General features: G+C 45.1%; 1 protein-coding gene across 1 annotated transcript in view; it reads right to left on the reverse strand.

The window, feature by feature from the left end:
- The window catches only part of LOC147019794 (vitellogenin-like), a 40,025-nt gene extending 31,130 nt beyond the window's left edge, over positions 1-8,895 (reverse strand). The window contains exons 1-10 of the mRNA XM_085894523.1: positions 8,774-8,895; positions 8,108-8,265; positions 7,705-7,959; positions 7,187-7,348; positions 5,771-5,916; positions 5,493-5,649; positions 4,851-5,008; positions 1,628-1,793; positions 1,199-1,324; positions 865-1,089 (exon numbers count right to left, since the gene is read on the reverse strand). Coding sequence (XP_085750649.1) covers positions 865-1,089; positions 1,199-1,324; positions 1,628-1,793; positions 4,851-5,008; positions 5,493-5,649; positions 5,771-5,916; positions 7,187-7,348; positions 7,705-7,959; positions 8,108-8,265; positions 8,774-8,810 — 1,590 coding nt within the window. The 5' untranslated portion in view covers positions 8,811-8,895. The remainder of the gene's footprint in view (positions 1-864; positions 1,090-1,198; positions 1,325-1,627; positions 1,794-4,850; positions 5,009-5,492; positions 5,650-5,770; positions 5,917-7,186; positions 7,349-7,704; positions 7,960-8,107; positions 8,266-8,773) is intronic.
- Positions 8,896-25,021: the final 16,126 nt, after the last annotated feature.

Below are 25,021 nucleotides of genomic sequence, written 5' to 3' on the forward strand. Positions count from 1 at the left end.
AGTACACCACAGCTATGCGTGAGGAAAGTGAAAAAAAACTTCATCGTTGCGCCTGTTCCAAGTCAAGGAATGTTTGAGCAGGCCAAAAAAAAACATGGTGGCTTCAGACCCCGGTGAGGTTACCCAGAAAACGCCTTAAGACCAACAGCGAGGTGGCTGAGGATCGCCTGATGAAGGATATAATTAAATAAGGCTGGTAATTATCTTCAAAAAGGGGTGTTTTAATTAATCCAAACACCCAATTTTCACTCTTGCACTTCCTTAAAGTTTTCCTTGTATGCATGCAAAGTTTCAGGCTGCTCGGTTTTATGGTTTTGGAGATATGGAGGAGACATATTGACGAGGGCCAGCAAGGGATCGTTCAGCCTGGAAAGCAGCCATTAGGTGAACCACAGCCTACATATATATATATATATATATATATATATATATATATATATATATATATATATATATATATATATATATATGAGAGAGATAAAGATACATACACATCAGCTGCATTTTATTGAGATAAATCGTGGAGACCTTGCCTCCATTTTTTTTTAATTCTATGAGCTATACAATACAAAAGTAGGACTTGTGTAGTCTTGTCAGGCTGTGATGGTACAGTGATCCTGATGATGCCCCCACCATAAGTAAAACCTTTCGGTCCTTTTGCTTGGGAAATGGGATAGCTGTCTATTCATCGAGTTTACGCTGATGTCTTTCGGAACGTCACATGAGTCATGAACATAACTGCACTCTGGGATACTGCTTTGAGGCTAGATTGCAGTCCAAAAATGTAAGCCTAAAGCTATGATCTAAATTAGCAGGGAATCTTTTGTTATGTTTTCAGGTATCGCATTAGGAGTTCAAACTTACAGATGCTGGATCTTTCTTGGCAATGGCGCTGAGAGCAGAGATGGCTGTGATTTGAATAATCTGCAGGCTGGAATCCATGTTCTTGCCCTTCAATGGAAGATACTTGAGTATGCGCCTGATACTGCTCGGTTGGCCAGCATTCCCAATAGCCTTGAGTGCGAGTATTGTTTCACTATGGTGTGGGAGCGACTTTCGAGAAGACTCTGCCAGCAGCGAATGCAAGGGCTGGTGAGGGGGGGGGCAGAAAGGGAAAAAGAGAGGTCATGGATGACATTGAAAGTTAGATGTTCATATTGAAGATTCGGGCTTCAAATGGCTTTGGAGTTGGTCTCACCTGCAGCACTTCTTCTTTACAGACGGGGGTCTTTGCACAGAAGCGGTTTACCATGGAGCCATAGGCGAGGGTCACACTCTTACGAATGCTCGGGCTGGCTCGGACAAATGGACTGTCCATGAGGGTCTGCAAGAAAGTGAGTTTGGCATTCGCAACAAGGATATCCAATTTAGTACAATTACCTGTTTAATTTTCAAAATAGGAAACTCATCCGATCTGTATTGATTTGATTTTCTTCTGGAAGCTCAACATTCACTGAGTCTTGTGGGTCTATGAAAGTGGTTATGTATCAGGAAAGGCATTGGTAACCAATCTATAGTTCCCTACCATGTGTTACCCCATTTGCTCTACTGTCTATGCATACGTACATTTGGTGTATTGGTCTATGGGTAACCCATCTAAATAGAAAAAAAAAAGTATATAAATTACCTTTGCATCTCGGATGGCTGTTATGTTCACTTTCACCAGGTGAAGTATTGAAAGCAGAACGGAAGAAGCCTCAGATTCTGTAAGGTAATTTGATGTTACCGCTTGCACGACAAAGGACAATGCCTCGGATGTGGCCATCGCAGGTACGGCATCTAATACCCAACGTCTGCATACGGTGCACGCATGGGAGCAAAGGCATACACATGGCAGTCACGTGGCACACAAGGTTGAGCTCTCAGTATTCTGCCATGTCCATGCAGACATTGAATAGGTCTATGAAATGAACATATCTCGCGTTCCTTCGAAAAGACAAATGCTGATGCCTTATTTTATCAAAGAAATGATGTTTCATTGTTGAGGTTACCATTGCTCGCCAAAGTAAACACAAAACTGGTGAATCATAGTGTACATAATGTGATGGTGGTTCACAGTTAATGCGGAGCTTTTATGCCTCCACAGCCGAAGGCATTATGTTTTTTTGGGGGGGTTATCCATCCAGATGTGGGTCCATCTGTGCCATGTCAGGAATCAAGGGGCTACCATGTTGGACAGCAAGGCGCTGCCATGTGGGGTGTCAAAGCACTACTATGTGGGGCGTCAAGGTGCTACCATGTGGGGCGTCAAGGCGCTACCATGTCATGTGTCAAGGCACTACCATGTGGGGCGTCAAGGCGCTATCATGTGGGGCGTCAAGGTGCTATTATGTGGGGCGTCAAGGTACTACCATGTGGGGCATCAAGGCGCTATCATGTGGGGCGTCAAGGCGCTATCATGTGGGGCATCAAGGTACTATCATGTGGGGCGTCAAGGCGCTATCATGTGGGGCATCAAGGCGCTATCATGTGGGGCGTCAAGGTACTACCATGTGGGGCATCAAGGCGCTATCATGTGGGGCGTCAAGGCGCTATCATGTGGGGCATCAAGGCGCTATCATGTGGGGCATCAAGGCGCTATCATGTGGGGCATCAAGGCGCTATCATGTGGGTGGTCAAGGCGCTATCATGTGGGGCATCAAGGCGCTATCATGTGGGGCATCAAGGCGCTATCATGTGGGGCGTCAAGGCGCTATCATGTGGGGCATCAAGGCGCTATCATGTGGGGCGTCAAGGTACTATCATGTGGGGCATCAAGGTACTATCATGTGGGCATCAAGGTACTATAATGTGGGGCATCAAGGCGCTATCATGTGGGGCATCAAGGTACTATCATGTGGGGCATCAAGGTACTATCATGTGGGGCGTCAAGGTACTGTCATGTGGGGCGTCAAGGTACTATCACGTGGGGCGTCAAGGTACTATCATGTGGGGCATCAAGGCGCTATCATGTGGGGCGTCAAGGCGCTATCATGTGGGGCATCAAGGCGCTATCATGTGGGGCATCAAGGCGCTATCATGTGGGGGCGTCAAGGCGCTATCATGTGGGACATCAAGGCGCTATCATGTAGGGCGTCAAGGTACTATCATGTGGGGCATCAAGGCGCTATCATGTGGGGTGTCAAGGCGCTATCATGTGGGGTGTCAAGGCGCTATCATGTGGGGTGTCAAGGCGCTATCATGTGGGGCGTCAAAGTGCTATTATGTGGGGTGTCAAGGTACTACCACGTGGGGCATCAAGGCGCTATCATGTGGGGCATCAAGGTACTATCATGTGGGGCGTCAAGGCGCTATCATGTGGGGCATCAAGGCGCTATCATGTGGGGCGTCAAGGTACTATCATGTGGGGCGTCAAGGCGCTATCATGTGGGGCATCAAGGCGCTATCATGTGGGGCATCAAGGCGCTATCATGTGGGGCGTCAAGGCGCTATCATCTGGGGCGTCAAGGTGCTATTATGTGGGGCGTCAAGGTACTACCATGTGGGGCATCAAGGCGCTATCATGTGGGGCATCAAGGTACTATCATGTGGGGCGTCAAGGCACTATCATGTGGGGCGTCAAGGTACTATCATGTGGGGCGTCAAGATACTATCATGTGGGGCATCAAGGTACTATCATGTGGGGCATCAAGGTACTATCATGTGGGGCATCAAGGTACTATCATGTGGGGCATCAAGATACTATCATGTGGGGCGTCAAGGTACTATCATGTGGGGCATCAAGGTACTATCATGTGGGGCATCAAGGCGCTATCATGTGGGGCATCAAGGTACTATCATGTGGGGCATCAAGGTACTATCATGTGGGGCATCAAGGCACTATCATGTGGGGCATCAAGGTACTATCATGTGGGGCATCAAGGTACTATCATGTGGGGCGTCAAGGCACTATCATGTGGGGCGTCAAGGTACTATCATGTGGGGCGTCAAGGTACTATCATGTGGGGCATCAAGGTACTATCATGTGGGGCATCAAGGTACTATCATGTGGGGCGTCAAGGTACTATCATGTGGGGCATCAAGATACTATCATGTGGGGCGTCAAGGTACTATCATGTGGGGCATCAAGGTACTATCATGTGGGGCATCAAGGTACTATCATGTGGGGCATCAAGGTACTATCATGTGGGGCATCAAGGTACTATCATGTGGGGCGTCAAGGTAATATCATGTGGGGCATCAAGGTACTATCATGTGGGGCATCAAGGTACTATCATGTGGGGCATCAAGGCGCTATCATGTGGGGCATCAAGGTACTATCATGTGGGGCATCAAGGCGCTATCATGTGGGGCGTCAAGGCACTATCATGTGGGGCATCAAGGTACTATCATGTGGGGCGTCAAGGCACTATCATGTGGGGCGTCAAGGCACTACCATATCAGGTGTCAAGGCACTACCATGTCGGACGTCAAGGCGCTATTATGTTGGGCATCAAGGCACTACCATATCGGGTGTCAAGGCACTACCATGTCAGGCCATGCACTACCATGTCAAATATAAAAGTGCTTCCATGTCAGGCATCAAGGCAGTACGATGTCAGGCATCAAGGCAGTACCATGTCGTGTATAAAGGCATTACCATGTTAGGCATCGAGGCGCCACCATGTTGATGGTACAATGGTAATACTGTAACTTGAGAAACACATAAAATGTCATCAACAGTCCTTTAGCTTATGATATCTTACTATAAAAGTACACATCAACCTTGAACAACCCTGATCTATCATGTATTCAAGTTTTTTCTGGTTTAGTGTTTTCATTGGAACCCTTGGTTCAGGATTCTGGAGTTCTGTTCATGTCCCACATACAGTACATAATTACATTCCTTGGACAAGAAGCAAACTGCTCACCGGTAGTCTTTCTGTGAATGGATTTTACGCCAGAGGCTATCGAGCTGCTTGGAGTCCATGTGTCGCATCATCATGGCGAGTTCCATGAACTTTGCAGGAGCATCGTAATGCACTTCCATCTGATTATTCTCCACCAGATGCCTCAATGTGTCTTCCATCTATTCGTGAGATTCACACAGAAACAGTTATCTCCATTATCCGGTGCCACCATCTTCTTCCGCTGTTTAGCAGTTTGATTTTTACTTCAAACCGGCCACCATTCAAACCTCCATATATCCGAACGGCTGGATTTTCCTCCAGGGAGTCCAGGCTGGAAGAGCCAAAAGTCCAAGGAGATCAGGGTTCAAATGGTTAAAGAAAGCCCTTTTAATGGCAACTTATACTTACCGAAAGTTCCTACATAATCCCATAAAAAAACATCCTACAAGTCCAAAGAAACGACTTCTCCTAAGATTATAATGAAAGTCGTATGAACGTTTTTGTGAGTGTCACGTAAGGTTCTTCAGACATTTTGTAAGTGTCCTCTTCTGGAGGTTTTGTTTCATTAACCCAATCAAGAATTGATTTTGAGAATTTCAGGACAGATCATTTTCACCAGTCATCCTGTGTGTGGGTACGTGACCACGAGTTGGCATTTCTTACCTGGCTTGTCCTGTCCTTTTCAACAATGGGCGCAACGGGAGTCAACCGCATAATGGCGTCAGTTGGAAAGCGGAAGTCCAGGCCACCACGTTTCTTCTGCGATGCCGATCGGACATCTTGAGATGCCCTTTCCGAACTGATCAGGGTTAGCTTCTGTCTGCAAAAGTGACACAAAAGCACCACGTGAGGTTTGCCAAATTCGACACGGAACGAATGTCCTCGTATTCTTTCCAGGAATGTCCTTGTTGAGACCACGGCCCGACCTACATCGTCCATACCTGCCCTGAGTGACAATCGAACCCTCTGTCTCAAAGAAAGGTGAAAATTGATGAATCTCATCTGCCTCGACGTCCTGGATCACCTGTGGCTCGGAATCCGTGAGGGTGTAGGTGTATGTAGCAGTGCTGCGCAGATGCTCTGTACCCTGCAATGTATAAAAGAGAAATGTTGACAATATGAAATGGTTCACAGCCAACTGAGAATGGATGAGACAAATGGCCACCAATATGATGTAGTCGTGATATAAGTGGCTCGGCTGGAAATTAAGGTTTTAATTTAACAACAAAGAGCGAGGCTTGACGAAGAGTGTATTTCACTTTCACATTGAACTACATCTTATGTGGCTGTTGATGATTTCACTACTTTTTTAGATCCTCGTGGAGGATCTCTAAGTCTTACTCACGTTGTTGTTCTTATGGACTTTTTTGTTTCACATCCTACAGTTTTCATCGAAACTTCCTGAAACTTGGCATTTATATGTAAAAATACCCTGCGCAGACAGTAACCATCTCCGATTTTGAAAACTCCTCCGAGAAAAAAAGTTATGACGTCAAAATATCTCCGCTAATGGTAATCGCCTAAAAATTATCTCCGAAACTAGGCAAGCTTTTTGAATTCTGTTTGCAGGAATCGAACAGGGCATTAGCAGAGATGAATTACCGCACATATGATACATCACTGTGACGTCATATCAATTTTTATGACGTCATTCCTATTTTTTTGACATTTTTTGTTTCACAACATTTTTTGTTTGTTTTTGTGGGGGTAGAAAAGATTTTGGATTGCAATGGGGAATGACATGAGATAGCAGTGCACCAACAGTTTTTGAAGCCCCGGAAGAGTTACTTCGGATTACTATTAGTCTCCCATGTTTCCGAAGGGATGAGAAAGAGAGTATTGTAATTGCGGTGTGTGCGTGTGACTGTCTCGCCTCTCAGCTGTCTAGTCTGGGTTTGAATCCCGACCCAGCTATAAACTGTCACCCCCGGTGTTTCACAGGCAGGTTGATTCATCAGTGTGTGTGTCGTCTCTCGGATGGACGTTAAACTGGGCGTCCCATCTGCCGACATTAATTAGTGGATGTTAAATATCCCACGGTGTCCTTTGTGAAGAGTAGGTGAGCTATCGCCGGCACAATGACAAAATTACAAAATTCCTCACCTAACTTCTCGTTTCCACTGTCTCAAGGGAACGAAGTGCAAAAGGGTCAACTCCCAAGGACCACCCCCTTAGCTGGGCGTGCAGATTACTAGTAGTGGAAGTGGTAGTGTGCGTGAATGAGTCCATCCTCGCTGGTTCTCAGATCTACTCTCATCTATATATACCACGGCGAAGCTCTGAATTGTTAAATGCTCAGTGTTATTGCTAATGTAACAATGTCGTGACATAACTCTAGAATCGAGATGATGTATTACCATTCTGCATCCTGGACAGGTTTCAGTATAAGCAGCTCCCGTGGTCGTGTAGATCTTTTGTTGGCAATTACCGAGGTCACGCGTCTTACTGACGACCGTCTTCTTGCTCGTACCTTGCTCTTGCACCACGTAGGACGTATGGCATACTCCTCCTAAGCCATCCTGCCACAGGTGCAACACAACTGTAGTTGTTTTGGCTTTTTTTACACATCATCTTTTAACAGAATAATTCCATTTTCTACATTATCCTTTTCCAAAAACAAATTGCGAAGCGAATTGCTTCCATCTGATGGATTCTTGCTGAACTCCAACAAGGGTGATGTTGAACAATAGCCAACTGTTGTACTTTTGATACACAACATACACCTAGCTCTCACCTTGAGTGGTTCCAAAAACCACAAAAACATGAGGTTTATAAAAAGTTATTTTATGGGATTCTTGAACATCTGGCTATACCTTTTCTGAAAATTAAATAGAAACTCAAAAAAAAATGAAAAAAAAATGATGCGATTACTTACTTCTTGGCCTTTCAGTAGTGGTTTGTCTTTTTTGTAAGAGAAATTGAAGAAGTTGATGATGGCTCTGATTATATTGAGAGCTTCTTCTGACACATCCGAAGGTGCGAATACCGCAGTGACGAGTGATGATTCATCAAACTTGAACTTTACAGGCACCTGGATCTCCCTGATGAGTGGCTCAGCAGAAGGTGAGATGGGACTGAACTCGCCCCCAGGCCACCTGTCCAGGTATTGCAGCACTTCAGGCTGGTGGACCTGTTTGTGGAGAAAGACTGTGAGTGGAGGGTGTGGGTGGGGAGGTCTGCCATCGGCATTGATTTGAAGTACAAAATGGAACCTGACTTTTACATGTCGTGAACCATGCATGGTTGTACAAATTCATTTCTGTCAAGTGCATCATTACCGTGATGAGTGCCTCCCTGTGATCCAGTCCGATGACCTCCACCTTGGCGTGAATCTTCACACCGGCACGGTTGAAGCCGGCATTTGGCACACCACTCATCAGTGTGGCTTCGTAATCATACAGGTAAGCTTTCCCTCTTTGTATATGCGCATCTGTAGGTTGAGGAAGGGACATAAGCTTGGTTTTAAGATGTCGAGTGAAAACAGGTTTCATTCGTGCAAGACCAAATTGAAAGGTCGATCCAAGTAACCATTTTCATCAACTTATGGTCAGCACTTGTCGAAGAACGTTAAGCATCGCAGTTACATCTTGGAGAGGTCGCTGCATCAAATAGAGCTGAAAATTGTACCTTATTCATTTAAGGAAAGGCAAGACTTTAGTGGATGGAGGGGAATTGCAGAGACGAGAAGAAGGACACCGTTTAGGAAGACTCAGAAAAATAATAATAATAATAATAATAATAATAATAATAATAATAATAATAATAAGAGAATTGGAAGAGAGTTCAGCTCATACTTTGGCCGAATGTCACAACTCATCATCAAGGGCAAACAAAAAAGTAGACAAAGTCAAACCTTTATTTCAATATGATATCTGAATTTTTACTTGTCATCGTATGAAATGGAAAACAAATTGTGGGTGCAGTTCATGAGGACTTGCCTGCAGCGGCGAGCGCCAGGACGACCAAGAGGAGTCGCATCATGTTGAATGTGAGTGGTCCTGGGGCAGAGGCAGGTAGAGATGTCCGGAGTCCCAGTCTGCTTTTCCAGGGACTCTGCCTGGATCTCCTCCCTGCGCACCTTTTTATGCGCCGAGAGGAGTGCTGAGCGTAGCACATCCTCGTGCCGAGCATGTTGACCCCTCAGAGCATGCTCTAGAGTGGGGGCGAGTCGAGCAAACACTCACTCAGCAGCTTTCTTGTCAAGAGGGTCCACTCGACCGCTGGCTGCGGGACACGTGTGGCCCTTTGCCTGCGACCTGCAGAGCCTTATGGAGAATATGTCAACCGGTTGGTTATTGTAGTGTATATATATATATATATATATATATATATGTATATGAAGTCATCATGATCTTCCTTATTCCAGTGTTATGGCGATGATTGTGCACTATACAGGGAAAATGTCAGGTGTGTGATTGTGCAGGTGTATTCAGGTGATCTGATCGGCATATCCGTTCTGGTCAAACCTGGCAAAGCAGTCATAAGGCAGAAAATATACACTAGGTAATTTGCCATTATGTTCACTCTTCCCAGCAATAGCCAGAGCAGCAATTTGGAATCTGTACAAGATACTGGCACATAACGATCTACTATTTTTGGAAGGCGTTGGATCTTCAACATCTAACAACGATGACATAATTATTATCTTGTGCGCAGCCTGTGGCCGCTGGTTGCATCATTGTTGGAAGCATGGCTGTGCCGTTGATGCAGTGCCCCCTGTTTTCAGTAAGCTGGTACTCATTTTGCTGACCTCGGAAAGATGACGGGCTCAGTCAACCCACCTTGTGTCCTTCAACGGAATGACAAGGGCTCAAACTCAAGACCCTAAGATTTTAAGCCAGCCACCTTAACCGTTAAGCCAACACCAAGAGAGGAGAGAGAGAGAGGAGATTGAGACCATACTCTATCTGGAGCATTGGTGCTGCCGAAGCAGTCTCCTTAGCTATTGCACACAATCCTGGACAGATCACCACTCTGACACAGGATACCAGCAAGCTGGCACTCATTTTACCGACCTCAGAAGGATGATAGGCCGAGTTAACCCCACCTGGTATTAATTCAACAGCTGAGCGGGATTTGAACTCAGGACCCTAGGATCCAAAGCCCACCACCCTAACCATTAAGCCAACACCAGGCTTACTACCAGATAATGCTGCCAGATGAGATACCCAGGTTAACGTCCATCTGATCGATCCGGTGCCCCCTCCCTGCGAATCACCAATCCGACAGTTTCGAGTTGGGTGGGGAATCGAACCCTGACTACACAGCTCAGTATTAATTGTGGGTACATTTGACGTTTTCTGTGGATTGTAGTTCTATCTGTAGACGAAACCTCTGAGCTTTCCTACCAGGTCGTGATCAATCTCATCGTAATTATTTCTTGTGACTTAAATTTACAAAGCATGAATATGTTATCAAACGAGATTTCCTGGTAACTAGCCTCAATGATTTTCCAGTTCCAACATGTCTTGCACCGTCTGACCCATTATTTACTAGATCCTATGGGGCTGGCAGGATGGCATTGAGGGAGGTCATGATCTCCAAAGTATGTTCTTCAATTATTTCCCCTCCTTTTTTTGGTGTTTTCTTTCTTTCTTTTAAGCTCAAGGAAAACTTTTTACAAAATTCTCACGAATCAGTAAAGATTGCGTCCATTATGTAAAGTAAACAACGACATGGCAACAATGAACGTGGCGCAGGTTCGAGCCGCCCCGACCGATCGCCTTGCCATGCTTGAACGCGCCCTCGTGCCAGCAGCAACTGAAACATCCACGAAACCTACGGAATTGATCACACGTTTAGATATCATGTAACACACGAAAGGCAGCGCAATGTTATTGGCAACTCTTGACTGCTTTCTGAATGTCCTCAGGTGCACAACAAGAACACCGACCAGTGTGACCACTCATTTTCATAAATGCCAAGGTGAGCCAATGAAAAAAGCCAAGAATTCACAAGGTTTTTGGAAAAGCGATGGGAATAGGAAACCTATCGAAAACCAAGACGCCAAGGTGAACAAAAAATAGCCAAGATCTTGTGAAAAAAGCCAAGGAGTGGTCACGCTGACACCGACGGGCCTGTATCATGAGATGCCTTTTGGGTGCGCTGTGTTGGAAATCCGGTTTGAAGCAAATCGAAAATGACTTCAAACAGAAATTTAGAATGTTTGAACCTCATTCTATTGAGTCGATGATAAACCCCTTTCGTGTGCGTTGTAGGGACGGTAAAGGTTGGTTGCACTCAACAGGCTCTGGAGAGAGAGAGGTGAGTACTGGTCAGTCTTCAGTATGTGCCGTAGTTTCAGCATCATCAATCGAACAACTCAAGCGAGGATCCAGTTCTGGACAATCGAGACGACAAAGGTTCGGTTCGATTTGTCAACTGAATCGGTCTTGATGTAAATTTTCAAATTCTAAACCTCAGTATGTGTTTACCATGTGAGGCACACGATCACCTTGTGCGGTTGGTCGGTTGACTCCATGTTGCCAATCTACACACTTGCACTTCTGATAGCGAGACGTGAGCTAAGCCCTGTTCGTACAGGGTGTCCATAAATTCCTTGTGCAACTTTAAATCTTTAAAAACTTGTGATGTGCAGACGATAGAAATAAATTGTAAGTGGTGCACGAAAACATAGTTCATCAAGACTGGTGTTGGCTTCATGGTTAAAGTGGCTGGCTTAAGAGCATAGAGTCTTGAGTTTGAGCCCCTGTCAGCTGTTGAATTAACACCAGGTGGGGTTGCCTCAGCCTGTCATCCTTCCGAGTGAAATGAGTACGAGTGTACTGGTAATCGAGGGCACTGCATCAGTAACACAGCCGTGCTCCCATAAGATGATGCAACCGGCAGCAACAGGCTGCACAGGATAACTAGCTAGCATAGTTCATCCAGCTTTGTTAATATTAATGTTGTTTTTATTGCTGTTGATAAATCCACAATTCCCTTGGGATATTGATGAGTTAAAAAAGCTTGGTGTTGGCTTAGTGGTTAACGTGGCTGGCTTGGGACCTTAGATCCCTGAGTTCAAGCTCCTGTCAACTGTTGAATTAACACCAAGTGGGGTTGACTCAGCCTGTCATCTTTCTGAGGTTGGTGAAATGAGTACCAGTGTACTGGGGTCATAACCATTCAGGGTAACCTTTGTTGGAGTGGTGACTTGTCCAGGACTGTACTCCTCACCCATGAAACTGCCTCAGCAGCCCTATGCGCCTTTATGGCATGAAATAAGTATTATTATTATTATTATTATTATTATTATTATAATTGACGAGTTGGCATTTTATGATGAGGCGACTTTTACATCAATGGTAAAGTCAACCACCACACTCACCACGTTTGGTTCCTGAACTACGACGATTAGATCTTTCACATATCACCTTGTACCATCAAGCCGAGGCTCCCTGCCGCAATGCTTCGAATGTGCGACGGTTCTTGAATGATGTCTTCCCAGACAAGTGGATCGATAGACGTGAACCCATTGCTGGGCCACCTTGTTCCCCTGACCCGTCCTCATTGGAAGTCATTTTATGGGGATTTGTTTAAATGGTTGTTTGCTCTTCAAAACCACATTCTGTTGATGAACTTGGAGCTGCGATCACAAATGCAATTCATCAAATTACTCAGCAGCAACTGGAGAATGTTTTCAAACAAGTTGGAAAATCGGATTGAACGACGTATTTCGAATGATGGCGGATATGTTGAAGCCTAAATATTTGAACTGTTTTGATGATAAACTATTAATTACTAGTATGAAAGTCTGTCAAAAACGACAGGTTGGAATATTTTTTATTTGAAATAGTCAGAGACTGGAAGATATGATGTTTTGTAGCAAGAAAAAGCATTATTTTAAAACACTACATGTACAAATGTTACCCTATTTACTTTATCTTCTGAAACTTTTCATTTCGAGGGTAGAGCCTCGAGAGCATGCCAAAGCGTGAAGCCTCGGCCTAATGTCAGGTGTGCTTGTATCTTCTTTATTTATTTGACATCGCACGTATGTAAATGAATACTCGTTTTACTCTGCAAGTGTTACACATCACGAGCAGCGAATTTCACCTCCCTGCGCCTTGTATTTATTATTATTATTATTATTTCTAAAACGCTTCTGTACACCACCATTGAGGCCCAGTTGCAAGTCACCCTCTACGTTTCCAAAAGAAGAGACGTAATTACTCTTAAAATGGAAATGTTTTTTGAGTTGTTTTTATCGTGAAAAAAATAGACCGTAGTGAACACACAGTCGTGTTAAAAGCTGTTAGATTGGTCTTCAAAAGGACGATTTGAGAAGGGTTTTTAATGGGGGACAGACAATCACACAAACAATACACAAACACACATTGGGTTTTTTCTGGTAGATGCTTTCACGCACCATTTATAGTTTGTTTCTCTCATGTGTACTTCAAAAGCTATAAAATTTTAAAGGTGCACAATAACTTTATGGACATCCTTTTTAACTTTAGGCTTCAAAGATGGCTACATATCAGGAGCTTTTACAAGGTTCTCGGAGAGAGATATTTACAATAGCCTAATACACTTTTTATACAAGTTTCGAGGTTTTTAGTACAAGTTTTGGTATGAAGGGTGGAAACAGGGTTTCATTGGGTGTGTCGTAAACTGCAGTCGTGGAAATGGGAGACAACATGAGGTGACGGTGAACAATGGACTTGAAATGCCGTTGCGAAGAGGTTGAGACAACGGACTCGGGGAATAAAATTCCACGAGCAAGAAAAGAGATGTCTGAAAGAATGGAGGTGAGCAGTTATTTTCTACTTGGGGAGGGGAACAAGGAATGGATTTCTGGCGGAATGTATGCATCGTGGACGGACAGTAGCTCGGCGTAAGGGGCTGTATGGAGTCATATTCCATGATGCTCTGCATGATGGCTTCGTCCATTGTTATAGTCTGAATACAGCACAGGAGAAATTGGCTTGGCAGAAAATTTCGAGACTGCTGATGACTTTGGAGGCCAGCTTGGAGATATCTACACAAGATAGGTTTAAGCTGATTAGCCCAGGAGCTTTTTAATGTTGGACCTCTCACAGATGCTGACCATCAAAATTAGCCTGCTGGTCCTTATGGAGAGACAAAGTGAGAATACGGGGTTTTCTTGAAGTAAACAACAGGTTCCTGGTGGATGACCAATTGCTTATTTTCTTCAGATCAGCACAGTGGGATGCTGAGGCAGCCTGCTTGTCGGAGGTGAACAGAACTCTTCTGCACAGAATGAAGTCATCTGCAAAGTGATGCGATATATTTTCCAGTGACGAAGATGTCATCAGTGTATATTAAGGACAGGATTGGTCCTATGGTCGTGTTCTGTGACTAGTCCTGTTCTGGATGCACATCAAACCCAAACTGCTCGTGAACGCACAGGAAATCTTATCGGCTTTCTTAGAGGGGGTCTTGTAAACCATTAGCTGATAATTTGGAAAGATGAGTCATGAGATTGAGTGCATTTATCAATTAATTTACTTTGCTCAGTATGGGGAGAATCTTGCCTGGTCTATGGTTAAGAAGGCACGTTTTGAGACTATTCTACTGAATTTGGGTAATATTGGAAATTATGCATGATGCAGGCAGGTGGTCCTCAGAAAGTAACCTGGAAAAGATTTTTTTTTAAATAGAATAGACAAGGCAGATGAACAGTTGTGTGTTAGTGAACTGATGATGTCAGGACTCATTTCAGTGGCGGATTCAAGAGAGGTGAAGAATTCCTCCACCTTGGCAGCAGGAAAGGCTACATGCTGGAGGATAGGTTCAGTGAAGGGGTGTTGGATTGATATAGGAAGAGAAGAATTCAGAACGTCTTGAGTGCTGGAGTTAGATATCATGGTGGAGAAATTGTCAGGGTCAGGAGTCAGGACCAGTGTCAGAATCAGTGGGAGAGTCAGTTGAGTTTGGGTGAGAAATGTTAGGCTTATTGGGGTTTGTAGGGTCGGAATTGGCAGAGTTAAAGGGTGTCAGAGTCAGCAGGTTGGAGGGTTTGAGTCATTGGGTTCTGGTGGTGGTGGTGGTGAGGTGGGGGGCAGAATCAGCATGATGGGAGGGGGCAGAGGTGATGACAGAGTCAAAAGGGACAGAGGGGGATATTGTCGATGGATGAGGGGTGGTCACCAAGTTGGAAGGTATGTTTAGGATGGGTGGCAAGGCCACTGAACGTGTCAGCCACCCCCAGGGGAAGACAGACGAATGGGTAGTGGGTGGATAGTTAGATATAGATGTAGGCAGAGTAGGTAACTCATTTGCCTCATCGTTGTATCCACTAGAAACGATTAAATGATTGGGATCCATTCTCAAATGAGCTGTGGTGAGTGTAATCCATGGTGTGGGTGTTGGGAATGCAGGGAGGAGTGATCATTGAAATCCCTATTTACATTTTGTGGCTGGTCGGGTAGCTAAGGCCTAGGTCACATTTGCCACGGCGGCCGTGGGGTCTCCAAAATCTGCGGCCACTAACAATTATAGTGCGGCTGCAGTATTTCCACGGTCACACAATGTAGCAGTCACATATGTTTTGTTTTTTTTTTTCTGGGGAGACGCACGGCGTATTTAGAAATTGTGGAGACCGAAAACGTGGGGGTGCCGTACGGTCTTTGATTTGATGTTGCGCGGTGACCTTAGGGCATCACTGCGGCGGCCATATAATTTGCAAAACATACGCAAGGTGCCCGCAGGGGGACCGCAGGGCGACCCTAAGCCGAACATGCGGCCAGACGGACGGTAACGAGTGGGTATATATACCAGTTCTTTTTTTTTACTGAAATAAAAATATACCAGTATATATAACTGAACATACTATAACTATAATATACCGTGGTCCCCTAGAATCCGAACGCCCCATTGTTTGAACAAATTGGAATCCGAACAATTTTTTCGAGAAAATTTTGCCCTAAAAACCTAATATATTTTTAAAAACCGAACACAACGTGGCGTTCATGTTTGTTCACGTGTCTCCCCCACCTGTTCGAGCCGCATCTTCGCGCTTTGTTCATTCAGTTTGTCGGTGGAAGTCCTCGTGAAAGCATCTCTCATGTGTCGATCGATACTTTAGGCCTCAGTCACATTTGCTCTACGGCGAGGATACGGCGGCCGAACGCCCTCTGAATTAACAGAAACGTGCGGCGGCCACAGAGAAACTGAGGTGGCCTCAGGGTGGCCCTACGCCGTTTGGCTATCTTTTACAGGCCGTAAGGGGTCGCCGTTGAATTTTAACGCGGAGTTATAACTTTTTTCATTTCTACGTTCGCCGGAGAAATTCGACAAGCCGAAACAAAAGAACTGGTAAAAAAAAATAATAATAAAAAAATTAACCCATTCGTTACCGTCCGTCTGGCCGCACATTCGGTTTAGGGTCGCCTTGCGGGAACCTTGCGTCTGCCTTGAAAATTCTATGGCCGCCGCAGGAACGTTCAAAGGTCACCGTGTGACATCAAATCAAAGACCTTACGGCACCCCCACGTTTTCGGTCTCCACAATTTCTAAATACGCCGTGCGGCTCCCCGAAAAATAAAAACATATGTGACTGCTACATTGTGTGACCGTGGAAATACTGCGGCCGCTTTATAATTGCTAGTGGCCGTACATTTTGTAGACCCTCCGGCTGCCGAGCCAAATATGACCGAGGCCTTACCTCGTGTTTTCACCTTCATTTGTGATGTTTGTTTTTTAAATCATCTTGTGTTTTAATTAATAACAAAAAAAGCAATCCGATCACGTGGTGTGACGGACTGTCAGCAAGGATTGAATTTCACAGCAAAACCAGTTGTAATTTGGAATATCCATGATTACGTCAGCCCGATGCATTTGATGAAAGTGATTGTGGTTCTGCGGGCATCATGTTTGATGAGCTGCCCTGGGGGCAGCGCTCTCGCAGAGTGCGCGAGCGATCGGAACCCAGGACGGAGCTCGAGCCTGTGTGGACCTTTGGATGTGGTGATTGTACCAGTTTACATACAATACACCACCACCGAAGGTCATTTACTCATCTTATTTTACCTTAAACATGGGGAAGTTCAGTTTAAAGTGTCTTGAAAGTGGGTTTTCTTTGGGTCCACGAACGGATTAATTCACTCCATTATTTCTTATTGGGAAAATAGTTTCGGAATTCGAACTTTTTGCAATCCGAACAGCCTCCTGGAACGAATTAAATTCTGATTCTGGGGGCACCACGGTATAGGCAAACACCTATACTCCGATCTCTAGCGGTAGCGCACGGTCGACGCAGATGCCACGGAGGCAGTACGCACGTAGGATGCACGGCGGGCGTAGGGGAACCGTGCGTCGACCCTGTATTGCCCGCGGGTAGTCACACAGACCGCAAGGCCACCGTACGGCGACCGTGGAAATAGTGCAGCCGCCGTAATTTTTGGGGGTTGTGAAAATTCATTTTTCATTGAGAAGAGTTTACGGCAGCCACACGAATAACGCAAGCCCACCGTACGCCCTACGTACGGTCGACGTGGAACACATCTATGTCATAGCTTGGCTTGTCGAATTGTTACGGCGAACGTAGAAATGAAAAAAAGTTATAAGTCCACGCTATAATTCCACGGCGCCCCTACGGCCTGTAAAATATAGCCAAACGGCGTAGGGCCACCCTGAGGCCACCTCAGTTTCTCTGCGGCCGCCGCACGTTTCTATCAATTCAGAGGGCGTACGGCCGCCGTATCCTCGCCGTAGAGCAAATGTGACCTAGGCCTAACTGGTTTGGAAACTGGCTTCATGAGAGGAAGGAAAGAGTGTTTGTGAGTTGGAGGATGTCTAGCTGGGAGGATGGATGTTGTGCGATACCTCAGAGATCAGTAATAAGACCATTATTAATAATTTACATCAATGATGTGTATAGTGGGGTGAAGAGTCTGCCTTCCAAATTTGCAGATGATACGAACCTTGGAAGTAAGGTCGATCAAGGAGAGTGGGGTGATCATATTCAGGAAAGTACAGATATTTTAATAGATTGGGCAAAATATTGGCAGATGTAATTTCACTAAAAGGAATGTAATGTACAACCCATTTAATTAATTATTCTTTATCCTCCATTCATTCTCCATCTAGACTATAGGCGGTTGCCTTCAGAAATTGCTTCTTGTAGTCTACTCCTTGGCAGAGGATGGGATATTGTTCAAAGTGCAGCTAATAATATATGTCAAATCATTATTCTTACTTATCCCACTTTCAGAAGTTGCACGTTTGCGAACACTTCCCGCCCAAAATTTGAAGTACCATTTTGGGTTAAATTAATATTTTGGTTTCCCTCTCCTGAATGTTGCCAACACAGCTTGCACATTGGCACCGGTTTTACGGTGGTGCATCTACTGTATCTACATACTGTCCACACTACGTGAAAGATGACTCTTCTTGAAAGTTGTCGTCTTCAACTCGTCTAGCCCATCATCTCCTCCCCCCATGTCCTCAGGCTCACTGTCTCTGCCATTGTCACCAAGGAGAACATTGCATATCTGTCATCATTCACATTTGAGTATTCCTGCTGACCATAGAGTTTGCAGACAAAGACATCCAGGTATGACATCATGTATTCAGTAACTGTGAACGATTCCCTTTGAGATTGAAATGCCAAACATAATCAGTTTGAAAGCCTTTGTCTTGCTTTTACCATTAAATTGACTGACAGAGTAACATCTAGTGAAGCAGTGGAGGTATCTACCAGCGACAAGCATCTACCAGCTACTTGGCTATGTCATCTCCAAGATGTTGCACAATAGCCTGGAGATGAATAGGCCACAGAATTTCATCTTTCCCATTGTGGAAGTAGAGCTCGGAGCCGCCAACGGCTGAAGACTTGAAGTTAATGCGATGCCGATGACAAACACATCCGTGTCAGGACTCATGATAATGATACTGTTTCCACCACATTTGGAAATGTAGCTGGCAGGTAAGAACATCCTTGCATCTACCTCTTCGTGCGGGCAGTGCAGTTCTTCGATGTCTTTTACAAGAACCGTTCCATCTTGCGGAATGATTGCATGGCAGAGTTCCTCATGAGCCACAGTTACTGTCACACCTATCAGTCTTCCAACATCACACTCCCTCTACATCTCGAACAGGAATTTAACCAATTGATCCTTGTTGTAACCATGTGACAGGAACTTTTTTCCACTGTTTTGGGATTGGTTGGTCTGGCTTTTCAATCTTGATTTTCTTTGAGCCGCTTGCTGCTCTTCGTTTGCACTCTGCGTTTTTGATGCTGACAGCTGGATATCTGTCCGTCACAAAGTGTCCTGTAGTTGAACCACTAGTGCAAGCAAAATTCAACAATCGGTGAAGATTTTTGTCACCAAATTGACCGATGTTCTGTGGCATAAACTTTGGGCTCATTTGTTGCAGCACGGCCATCCCATCCACAATCCAAACACTCTTGCTTGGTGTCTCGACCTTTGGCAATTCTTCAGGTGCCGATTCAAGGTAAAGCAGCAGCCTTGCCTCATTAGTCTTTACAAGGCATCCGTCGTGTGTAGTGATACCCAGTGGAAGTGGACCCAAACAATATGACATCATGTTCTTAACATCAATTTTGCGGGCTCTGCCGATGATGATGACAAGTCTGGCAAGACATTTCTGGTCACTTCTCAAACTGACTTCTTTCCCCTTCCCTTTTGTCGTTGCCTTGTTCCCTGTATCAGTGAATGATTTAAGCTTCATTCTCCTTAATGTGTAGCTGAGGTCAGTCTCAATTCCCTGCAGTCGGTATTTACAAAAGGTGATGAATGCATCATCTCCGTTCTGGTGAGTAGTCTTGAGGTCAGGGCAAACTTTAGGGGATGCAATGATGCCAGAAGACATGTGAATTAGATCTTCAGGGTCTTTGACTTCTTCATGCATTCAACTTCTTCCCAGTTTGTCTATAAGCATTGGCACGACCACCTTGATCCTCTCTGGAACTGTGTGGTGAGTCTTTGCTTGAGCTGCAGTGATCATCACGAGTGGTGTGCCAGTCATGGTCATCAAACCTGTACTTTTGAGTCCTTCCTTTTCTATCCATCTTGATTTCTCCAAAAATAGGGAATGAGCTTCAACTCTTTTCTGGCTGGTGGGGTGCAGGGTGCATTCCCATCCAGACAGAAGAGCCGGTCCCGGCAAAAGAGAGAACTGGTGCTCAGGATCGGATACCGGCAAAATGTGCAGATGTCAGCTTCATGGCAGGAGCATGCGGTGGCAGCAGGTCAGATGGCTGGCTTTGGCCCTATTCTATCCTAACGTAGTTGCCCCCCTAATCCCTGTATCTAATTTCTAACTGCTGCCGCTCTTAACCCTTTGAAACGAATTTATCCCTCCTGGACCAATTAATACCTTAAACTTCACTATCACCCGAAATGTGAACCTGTATAATATGGTAACAGTATTTCAAAATCTGAGTTCAAATCCAACTCGGCTGTTGAATTAATATCAGGTGGGGTTGACTGCCTGTCATCCTTCTGAGGTCAGCAAAATGAGTGCCAACTTGCTGGGGAGGAAGGGAGTATGTGTGCCATGATATTGGGGGGATGGTTTCCTGAAGGGATATGATGGGCAGCGCCCATAGTCTAATCAGGAACAACCCAGTAATTGCTCTTCTTCATCAAAATCTCTTCCTTTTCTCTTTGACAAGGTTTCGGTCCATAATTACCTCCTGTGTCGGAGTGGCGACTCGTCCAGGATTGTGCCCAATAGCCAAGGAGACTGCTAAGGCAGCAACAACGCTCTGCACAGATTATGGTCCCAATGGATGGATGGATGAATTTCAAAATGTAATCAGTTTTCCCTTTAACTTTGGTTGAAAATGCTCTTATTGGCTAATGAAATTCCAAGGTTGTCCCTTTGGGTGTGGCAGGTGTGCCATCTACTGCAGCAGTGCTGTCGGTTCCCACAGCAGTGGCTTGATCCGACCAACTGTGTGGGCATCACATGCTTTGCTAACATCTACTGCTGTACTCACCTGCAACTCGCAGCACACGAGTACCTTCTGTGGAAAGTTGAGGACGTTGGTCATGCTGAAGAGTTTGTGGAGCTCTCTGCCGCCGAACTACAATCCTTGCTGACCGATGACTTGTTGAGCATGCTGAATGAGGCCGTTTTTACTGCAATCGAAGGCTGGATAGGTCCTACACCCAGCACCTGATGAGTGGTGGCCACAGCCCCTGGTGTTGCATGGCACAGTTTGAATGCCGCTTCTCACCGTGAAATCTCTCATGAATCTTCACGAGGAGAACTCTCTGATTCGTGATGAACCTCCCTGCAGACGTTTTATCAATGAGACTTTGGAGTACCATTTTCTTCCTGAGCGGAGACTTGAACAACCATCTTGCCTTATCGAAACAACCAGAAAATATTTGTTGCCACCTTTTCTAACCACTTTAAACATCATCCAAATTTTTATTTGTTTGTTAATTATTATTATTATTATTATTATTATTATTATTATTATTATTATTATTTTCACTTGCAACATCTCGGCTCGTGGAAGAGCGATGTGACAAAGGATGAAGAGGCAACGCACTGATACAGTATTTGAACAACAGACAGATGTTAGGAAATGAGCAAATGGGAGAAGAGAGAGAAGAAGGAGGAGGAGGAGGAGGAGGAGGAGGAAACACTGACACCTGCAAAGTAAGAGGGTTCTTTTTGGAGGAGGATTAAGAGGAGTTGTGGGTAGAGATGGGGATGACACTACATGGTGGTGCACTGCCACCTTGAATCCTTGCAGGGATGAGTGATGGAACTGTGATGGGAGGAAGTTCCACAAATGATGGAGAAGAGGAAGAAAAGTTAATTTTTTTTCAGGAAATAACCACAAAATAGACATTTCACCCCAAGATAAGATCTTCATATCGAGCTGAAAGTTGTGTGTTTAGTAAAGTTTATAGGATATAAAATAAAAATTGACATGCCAATGACGTGTTTAGTACCAGCAAAACAGATTAAGGATTTTCACAAATTAAATTGAGGGAAAGTGTATATAATTCATAGGGTCTCTTAATTACTGGAATGTCAAAACGTCTCATCAAGGCATGAGATTTTTTAATTCTTGAAACATGTAAATTACAGGCCAAGAATGTACCAATCATACAGGATCAGTGAACTGATTGTAAAAACATCTTGGATGTGTCAAGTGATGCATTTTCATCGCCGGAAGCCGAATCGTCACCCCTTTCTGGCTTGTGCAGTGGTTCTGATTGTGTGCACCACATGCACGCATATCAATACAAGGTCACACATCTGGTGCAGGTGCAGTAGGGAAGGTGGCAGTTCAGATATGTGAGGCTCAAGAATATCTTACACTTCATACCAACTATATTGTGTGGAAGATGGCGAGATGAGGTTGACGATGTCCACATGACACCACATCCTGGTCTGCTATGTGCATCAACAAATTGTTGCTTCAAAGAGGTATTCCTATGTAGAACTTCGTTGTTTCTGCTGATATTCTTTCAGAACCAAATTCCAGCACATTTTTTTCAACATATGTGATTATTATGGCTCGGGCAAAGAGAAGAGCAAACAACACTCCAAAACCACTCATTACCTCCTCTGGTAGTTGTTTGGTTTACCCAAACCAGGAGAGTGCATTCATGATCCTACCTGTCATGTCACAACCATAAAATGAATGGAAACCGAGAAGTCCTTCAGCTTCAGTGGCACTTATTGCTCAGTACCCTGACTGGAAGAAGGGCCTTGTTGTCCCTCTCTGGAAAGGGAAGGGTGATCGCCAAGATTGCAACATCTATCGAAGGGTGACGCTGCTCTCAGTGCGAGAAAAGGTCTTTGCTCGGATAATTCTTGATAGGGTTCGGCACCATCTGCTTGAGCACCAGCGTCCAGAGCAGTCAGGCTTTACACCAAGGAGGTCAACGATTGACCGTATCCTTGCCCTTCGGGTCCTAACCATACGCAGATGAGAGTTTCGGCAGGGACTGCTTGCAGCCTATGTTGATCTCTGCAAGGCGTTTGATTCAGTGAATCATGACACCCCCTGGAGGATTCTTGGTCTTCGTGGGGTGCCACTAAAACTGATCAATCTGATGTCTGAACTCGACTCTGGTACTGAGAGTGCTGTGAGAAGTGGTGATACAATCTCTTTCAAATTTCCAGTTGTTCCTGGAGTTTGTTAGGGGTATGTACTGGCTCCCACACCTTTCAGCACTTGTATGGACTGGATGCTGCGGAGGATGTCAGAGAGATCAAGCTGCGGTGCATCGTTTGGGAATGTCAAGATCTCTGACCTTGATTTTGCAGATGATGCAGTCATCTTTGCGGAGATTCTGGATAACCTTTTGGGGGCCCCCGAGGTGCTGAATGAGGAGTCGGAGTCGCTGGGATTACAGGTTTCCTGGGTCAAAACTAAGATCAAGGCTTTCAATGACATCTGAGATGCTCCTGTCCTGTCTGTACCTGTGAGTGTTGAGGATGTTGAGGTCATGGAGAGATTCACTAATGTTGGCAGTGATATTCATGTCTCTGCTGGCTGTGAGCCAGAGGTCAATAGACGTCTGTGTCGGGCCTGGGGAGACATGGATTCACTGGATAATGGGGTGTGGCGCTGTTGGTACCTGTGCAGGAGGACGAAAGTCTCAGTCATCAGGGTCTTGGTGCTTCCAGTCTTGCTCTACGGATGTGAGACTTTGACTCTGACCAGGGATCTGAGATGGAAACTTAATTCCTTTGGTACCAGGTCTCTTCGGAGAATCCGTGGGTATCGCTGGTCAGACTTTGTGTCCAACGAGTGGTTGCTGAGAGAGACTCAAATGAGATTTGTTACCTACATAGTCTGTGAGCATCAGTTGCGGCTGTATGGATATGTCATTCGTTTTCCTGATGCTGATCCTGCTCACCAGATTCTCTCAGTGAGGGAGCCTCATGAGTGGAGGAGGTCAATGGGCTGACCACGTGCCTCGTGGTTGCAGCAGGTTGATCAGCATCTCAAGGAGATGGGATGGGCCTGGCACCTTCCTGGGGGTTGGCCAGATGGAGGAACCTGGAGTACCGGCAGAAAATGGACGTAGCGACGCGTTGCTCTGGTGCATGCTCCCATACCTGACGTGACCTGACCCTGACTGTGCAGGCACGACCTGTGTTTGTTTTCCTCCTCTGAGCAACATGTATAATTTGTTCCCAATTTTGTGGTGTTGTTCAGGATGATGAAAAAGCATCAGTACGTTGTCATGATATGGGCTTCCTTCATGATAAACATGTCTGACTCCTCATGATTACTGTTCAAATGGCTGAAATCAAGACTCTTGGACTTTGCACAATCTTTTTGTCGCCACAACTATGGGTCCTTCCTTTTAGCCACAACTGCCTATAAAAACGTTGAGTAACTTGCTAAAAAGCTGGTGAGGAAGATCATCGTGTACACACAGTTTTCATTCACAGAATTACTCGCAGTGCTGCTCGCTCGTGAATGAATGTCACCTTTTGGGTTTGGAGTGGTCACATAAAAGTGCAGTGTGTATTTTAGGCCTGTATTTTAGGAGATCATTATGAGCCTGGTGTGGCTCAGTGGTTAAGGCGGTGGCTCGGGGTCCTGAGTTCGAGCCCCGCTGGCTGTTGAGTTAGCATCAGGGGGGTTGACTCAGCCTGTCATCCTTCTGAAGGTCGGCGAAATGAGCACCAGTATACTGGTAATTATCCTTGCAGGGTCGAAGGTGACTAAAGGGTTGGCGTCAGGAAGCGCATCCAGCCGTAAAAACATTGCCAAAGGAAAGGGTACCATGATTGGAGCCCACAAAAAGCTGACCCCTGCTCAGGGATAAAGGCTTTAAAATGGTGTGATGATGATTTTAGATCATTAGCTTCTCCTTGATATGCATTTTGCTGAGGTTAATTGAAAATGCTGAACGAGTTTTCACACTTCTCCATCATATTGACTGATGTGGTTATTTTGGTATCAATTTTTAACGACCCCAAGATTATTCAGGAAAAATGACTCCAAAGGGTTTTCTTCTCCTAAATTAGGAAAATTGTTCGACGTGCCCCTGCACGGTCAAATTTATTTTCCAAATATCTATTTTTTTTTTTTAGCTAAAACTACATTCTTTGAAATTTTTAACTTGACATCCTTATGTACAGGGATTTTTACTCTGCCTGGGGGATGTGTCAAGTGATTTAACAAGTCAAGTGATGTGTCAAGCAATAACCTCAGTGACTCCAGATTTAACGCCGGTGCTGTCACATCTCCACGATATACATTGAGTGGT

The sequence above is a fragment of the Eptatretus burgeri genome, chromosome 9 (genome assembly GCF_056783735.1).
Source record: "Eptatretus burgeri isolate ZD-2024b chromosome 9, Ebu_testis_v1, whole genome shotgun sequence".
Lineage (NCBI taxonomy): Eukaryota > Metazoa > Chordata > Myxini > Myxiniformes > Myxinidae > Eptatretus > Eptatretus burgeri.